Raw genomic sequence first — 6,129 nt, forward strand, 5'->3', positions numbered from 1 at the left:
CAAGCCCCAGACCCCCAGCTGGGGTGGGACGCGGGGCCGCAGACTGGGAGGCCGAGGGTGCAGATCTCCGCCTCCAGGTTCTCTCCCTCCCAGAAGGGGTGGGGGGGGGCTCTCGCTGCGCGCGGTCCGCCCTCGCCCGCCGGTGCGTCCCGACCCGTGGGGGCGCGCGCCGGCCTCCCGGGGCTCGGGCGGGCGGACAGCCGGGCGCGCACGGGCGGGCGGGCGCGGGGGCGGGGGCGCGCGCGCGGGGAGCGTGTGGGCCGGGCGGGCGGGCGGGCTGGCGGGCGCGCGGCGGGGAGAGCCGGGCACGCGAGCCGAGCCCGCCGCTCACCTGCCGCCCGCAGCTCACCTGGCGCCGAGCGCGCGCCCCGCGCCCTCCCGCCCACTCCCGGGCGCGGCCGCCTCCCCTCGCCGCCGCCGGCCCCGGCGCAGACATGCGACACGAGTAGCCCGCGCGCTTCGGAAGCACCAGAGGAGCCCCCCTCGGCCTGGGCGCGCCAAGGTGACCCCCTCGATGACCCCCGCCCCCGCGGGCCGCCTGTCCCGGCGCCCTGTCTGTCCCCTCGCGTCTTCCGCCCGGGGGGAGCGGCGGCAGTGCATGGGCGTGTGTCTGTCTGTCTGTCTCCACACCCCCATGGCACACACCTGCCTTTTGTGACCCTGGCCCGACTGCCCTGTGCACACGGGGGGCGTCTGGGACCCCTCTTTGTTCTGGCTGGGGGGTGTGTGTTAGTGTGTGCGCGCGCGCGAGGGATTGTTTTGGGGCGGGGGGGAGTCCGATGGAAATAGGCGATTTAAATATTCCATCGAGGATGGCGGCCCGGGCTCGCGACTTGTCGCTGCGGCGTGGCTTTGTCGGCGGCAGCTCAGATGTCAAACAGTGGTTCGTTTCCAGCATGCAAGATGCGATTTTCAGATGTGCGTTCCCAGCACTTTAGCAAACAGACCGCCGCGGTTCCGTGTGTGCCTGCCTCACTCACGCTCGTGTTTTCAAGTCCTATCCTGTGTTGTCCCCAGCGCCAAACGGCATTTGTGGTCGTGCCTTTGAAACCACGGAGACTTCGCCTTTTGTTTTATTCCATAACACTTTATAATTCATGAAGCTTGTGGCATTTGATGGCAGTGTCTGAGTCGGGGCTGGCTTTCTGTTGGTGTGTTTTTTGCATGATTTTGGATTGTCACCCTGCTGTGTCTAAACATTAAAAAGCCTGTCTTTTCGTTGAAGAGGACGGGGGTTAAAATGAATGAAGACCTGAAGGTCAATTTAAGCGGGCTGCCTCGGGATTATTTAGATGCTGGCGCTGCAGAGAACGTCTCGGCGGCCGTCTCCTCCCAGGTTCCTGTTGTAGAGCCGGAGCCTGAGCTCGTTGTCAACCCTTGGGACATTGTCTTGTGTACCTCAGGAACCCTCATCTCCTGTGAAAATGCCATTGTGGTCCTTATCATCTTCCATAACCCCAGCCTTCGAGCACCCATGTTCCTGCTAATAGGCAGCCTGGCTCTTGCAGACTTGCTGGCCGGCATCGGACTCATCATCAATTTTGTTTTTGCCTACATGCTTCAGTCAGAAGCCACCAAGCTGGTCACAATCGGACTCATTGTCGCCTCTTTCTCTGCCTCTGTCTGCAGCTTGCTGGCTATCACTGTTGACCGCTACCTCTCCCTGTATTACGCTCTGACATACCACTCGGAGAGGACAGTCACGTTCACCTATGTCATGCTCATCATGCTCTGGGGGACCTCCATCTGCCTGGGACTGCTGCCCATCATGGGCTGGAACTGCCTCAGAGACGAGTCCACCTGCAGCGTGGTCAGACCTCTCACCAAGAACAACGCGGCCATCCTCTCGGTCTCCTTCCTCTTCATGTTTGCGCTCATGCTTCAGCTCTACATCCAGATCTGCAAGATTGTGATGAGGCACGCCCATCAGATAGCCCTGCAGCATCACTTCCTGGCCACCTCCCACTATGTGACCACCCGGAAGGGGGTCTCCACCCTGGCCATCATTCTGGGGACCTTTGCCGCTTGCTGGATGCCTTTCACACTCTATTCCTTGATAGCTGATTACACCTACCCTTCCATCTACACCTACGCCACCCTCCTGCCCGCCACCTACAACTCCATCATCAACCCTGTCATCTATGCTTTCAGAAACCAAGAGATCCAGAAAGCCCTCTGTCTCATTTGCTGCGGCTGCATCCCCTCCAGTCTCTCCCAGAGAGCACGGTCACCCAGCGATGTGTAGCAGTGTTCCCCTTAGGAGGACGCCCTGCACACTCAGTTCTGCATTTACCAAGCACTTCCACTGCCCGGCCAAATGGCTGAGATGCTGTCCCTTAATTCTTTATATTGGATTCTCTCTTGAGCCACAGGAGCACTTAGCATTCGTGAAGCATTCATTTACATGAGTAAAGTGACTGAAGTGAAAATAATGTTGCCAGTGTTTTCAACCTTAAAAAAAATGATTGAGTTCTTTGCTCAAGATTATTTTGTTTTGTTTGGGGGCTAGGGGTTTTGTTTTCTGTTTTGTTTGGAGGCAGGGTTTTTGTGTTATATTTTACTTGGAAGATTGGTAGTGGGTGGGAAAGAAAGTATGTGATATGGCCATGATGTTAGAAAAAGTGAACTGGTCCCAGAGTTTTTACTTGGACTTTAAAATAAAATTGAGCTATTGAGAAAAATGGAGGAGAAATGACTTTTTCCAGACTTTTTTTTTTTTTTTTTTTAATGTCAAGGTAGATTTTCAACGCTGCATGTACCTAACTGAATATAATCTCTTTCGAGCCTACACCAATAGTTTACATGATTCTGTTTGGAAGAGACCCGGTTTTATTAACATGAACTCAGTAATAAGTTACCAACACAGAAACCATGTACCCATTCTTATTCGTTCTTTCTTTACTTTGAGCAATTACTGTTCACAAGAATTACTTGGGTATTTCTCTGAATGTTGTAACTTTCTGCATGGTTGCCTGTGTTAGATAGACCACTAGTTTCAAATGTTGCCATGTAAATCCAGAATCAAATGAGTCAGTTTTCAATATAGGTTTTCAATGTGTCTCTAAAATGAATTATGAAATTTGTTTGATTTGCATATGAAGTAGGATTGTTTAGATCCACCACTGTAGTCTCCACTCCACAGTGATTGTTTTCACGAAGCAAGAGAAAAAATTTAATAACAGCTATTAAAAGTAGGTTACATTTATTTTAGTGTATTCTGAAAAATAAATTGATGTAAAGCTATCACAAAATATGAGAAACATCACCTTTCCTATCTCTCTATATCTAAGAATGTATTAATAGTTTTTCTTGATTGAGACAAATAGAATTAAATATTGTAGACCAAATATTTCTGGTTCATATCATCTGTGGTGCAAAGTACATTTGAAACAGGTGGTCTCCTCTTTTAATGATTAAGTTTGTGAGTACATAACGTGTATCTGACTGTAATATATGTTAGCTCTATTATGTAAGTTCACAAGCAGAATGACCATGTGGCTGTTCATGAAAAGCTAACTTTGAATTCCTTTTCCTTCTTTTCACCAAAAAACAACTTAAATGCAATAAAAATTGTATTGCCTGTTTTCAGAGAGCAAAGATTTAGTCAAGAAATGACACTGAAGAATGAATTTTAAATATATTGCAAAGTCATTGTGTCTGAGCATCATTTCTCTTGGTACAGACAGATGTTTTGGACGCAGATACCTTCCCTCCATTCGCCGTGGATTTATAGTGGTGTCTATATAACCAGTGGAAGAATTTCTGGACGGGACATCAACTAAGCCCATTCAGATGGTGGCGAAACCAGTACTTCAAGGTCCATGGGGGAATCATCTGTAATAAATTAACCTTATCAGTTTGTCCCAAATGTTATGCCCGTGGTGGTCTCAGGACCATCCTGGCAGCCTGCATGCTGATGCCACCTCCCCAAAGCCCTTTCATATGTAGCACAAGTGTGAATAAATCCTATACTTGAATCTGGTTCTCCTCCCCTAGGTTACTTATGGAAGCAGGAGAGGGACTGAAATATTCCAGAAGCGGGAAAGGATTTTTAATACGTATCACCATACGACCAATCTAATCAACTTGATGCCTTTAAAAAATGTCTTTTGAACATTTGATGGAGTTGGTAGATTGGAAATGATGCGTCTGTTTGTTTTTAATGACATAAAACTTAATAGCATCTCCTTGTGAGCAATGACTAAGGTAAGTTGGTTTTGACATGAGCTGGGAAATATCCATATGGAGCTTGTAAAGCAATAAATACTATCTTTGTAGAAATGGTGGTCCATTTGCATATCTGTAAGAGTAGGAACTACAGTCATAATGACGTGTACTGTTGTTCACCATATGTTGTGTGCCAGGCCCCTTTATCTGCTTTGTTGCTGGATTCACAAGAATACACTTTTACAGGTAAGAAAATTAAGGCGAAGAGAGGCTAAGGAATTTGTCTGAGGCCACAGAGCTCCAGGATAGAGCCAGGATCCGAACCTGGGTTTTCCCAAGCCTGTGCTGTCCCCTTCCGTGCACCAGGCTGCCTGTGATTGCCCCCTCCCCCGGAGAGGGGGACTGAGGGAAATGATTTAGAACATGTCACTGTCATCAAGTTTTCGTTCTACAATTAAGACAAAGCTTCCTGTTTAAAATGACATGTGGCGTGATTATCAGCGTGGTTCTAGGTAAAAGAAGTTTGTTTTTAACATGTTCTTCTTCCCTGAACATTTCCCTGTTTTGGCGCCAAGGCCGGTCCGCAGGGGGCATATCGCAGTATCTTAGTGTCATAAGAGGAGGGCACTCGTTACACAGATTTTTCCTCCATTTATTATTTTAAACTTCACATTACATACTTATTATCAGTTTGTAATGGTCTTTTTTTTTTTTAAGATTTTATTTATTTATTTGACGGAGAGAGACATAGCGAGAGCAGGAACACAAGCAGGGGGAGTGGGAGAGGGAGAGGGAGAAGCAGGCTTCCTGCAGAGCAGGGAGCCTGATGCGGGGCTCGATCCCAGGACCCTGGGATCATGACCTGAGCCGAAGGCAGATGCTTAACGACTGAGCCACCCAGGCGCCCAGTTTGTAATACTAAATACTAAAGGGTTGCTTATAAATACTAAAGGGTTGCTTTTGACCCTGTTTTTAAAAAATCTGATTTCAGCTAAGATATTTTTCAATTCAACTATAACATGTCCTTACTGTTTACTTTAAATGGTGAAGATTTGGGGATGTTTAGGTGGTTTCCTACAAAGCTTCTCTGTTTCTGTGAAGTTAATTATTAGGAAATGTGTGCCTCACTCAATATATGTGTATATGCTTATGTCTGTGTATGAATGTATACATATATGAATGCATATATATGTTCAATAACATTAACTTTGCAACAACACTAAATGCATTATGGAAAACATTCATATCTCCAACAGTCCTGAGGTACCAGATAAGCTTTTACTCCGTATGATGAAAATGTTTAGCTACCAAAGAGTTTATGGTAAGTTACCCTTGTAACTAAGACAGTTCAGTTACCTTAGCAGAATCCTTAGTCGAGGCTAATTATCCAGGTTGTGATTAACCAGGATTTTGTTTCCTTTGTCCCTTTAACTTTTTACTTCTTTATAGCAATAACTTTGTTTCTTGCTGGTAAAAAGGGCTATCTTCCCTCCTGCCACCTGGGGGAGGAATGAGTTGGAGTAGGGAGGCAGAGCACCACTTTCTCTGGAAGCCTAAATTGAAGAGCTAAGTTCAGGAAGGGGGAATCACTCCCTTGACTTGGCAAGGAGGAACAGTCTTGGATCCCTCTGGAATTTAAAGCAGGATTTAAACAAGAAGTTTAAAAGAGCAGATGAGAAATGAAGATGTTATTGCCAATAAAGTAGCTGGGAGATTTTTCAAACTTTTTTTAAAAGAAATGTTTAATCCATTATTAAAATAATAATTGACTTTCACAGTTTTATATATATACATATATATAATTTTCATATATATATCATACGAAATTAGGGTGACTTACCATTTCAGATTTAAAATATATAAAAATAAGTGACTACTATGGTCTTACATTGAACAAGGTTTATGTTTTTCTCTTGATTATATGCCTGGTGTAATAAAGGGACAAACTGCCTTCTTGTCCCC

General features: G+C 46.5%; 1 protein-coding gene across 2 annotated transcripts; it reads left to right on the top strand.

The window, feature by feature from the left end:
• Window positions 1-372: 372 nt before the first annotated feature.
• Window positions 373-3,651, top strand: GPR12 (G protein-coupled receptor 12). Of its 2 annotated transcripts, none has more exons than XM_036111725.2 (2): window positions 373-502; window positions 1,226-3,651. In XM_036111725.2, the coding sequence occupies exon 2, from the start codon at window positions 1,241-1,243 to the stop codon at window positions 2,243-2,245; it is 1,005 nt and encodes a 334-aa protein (XP_035967618.1). In that variant the 5' UTR covers window positions 373-502; window positions 1,226-1,240; the 3' UTR covers window positions 2,246-3,651. The 2 variants fall into 2 exon arrangements, with proteins under 2 accessions (XP_035967618.1, XP_077926671.1); XM_078070545.1 differs by having other exon boundaries at window positions 396-502; window positions 812-3,651.
• The last annotated feature ends 2,478 nt before the right edge of the window (window positions 3,652-6,129 follow it).

Source organism: Halichoerus grypus, chromosome 4, assembly GCF_964656455.1.
Source record: "Halichoerus grypus chromosome 4, mHalGry1.hap1.1, whole genome shotgun sequence".
Taxonomy (NCBI): Eukaryota; Metazoa; Chordata; class Mammalia; order Carnivora; family Phocidae; genus Halichoerus; species Halichoerus grypus.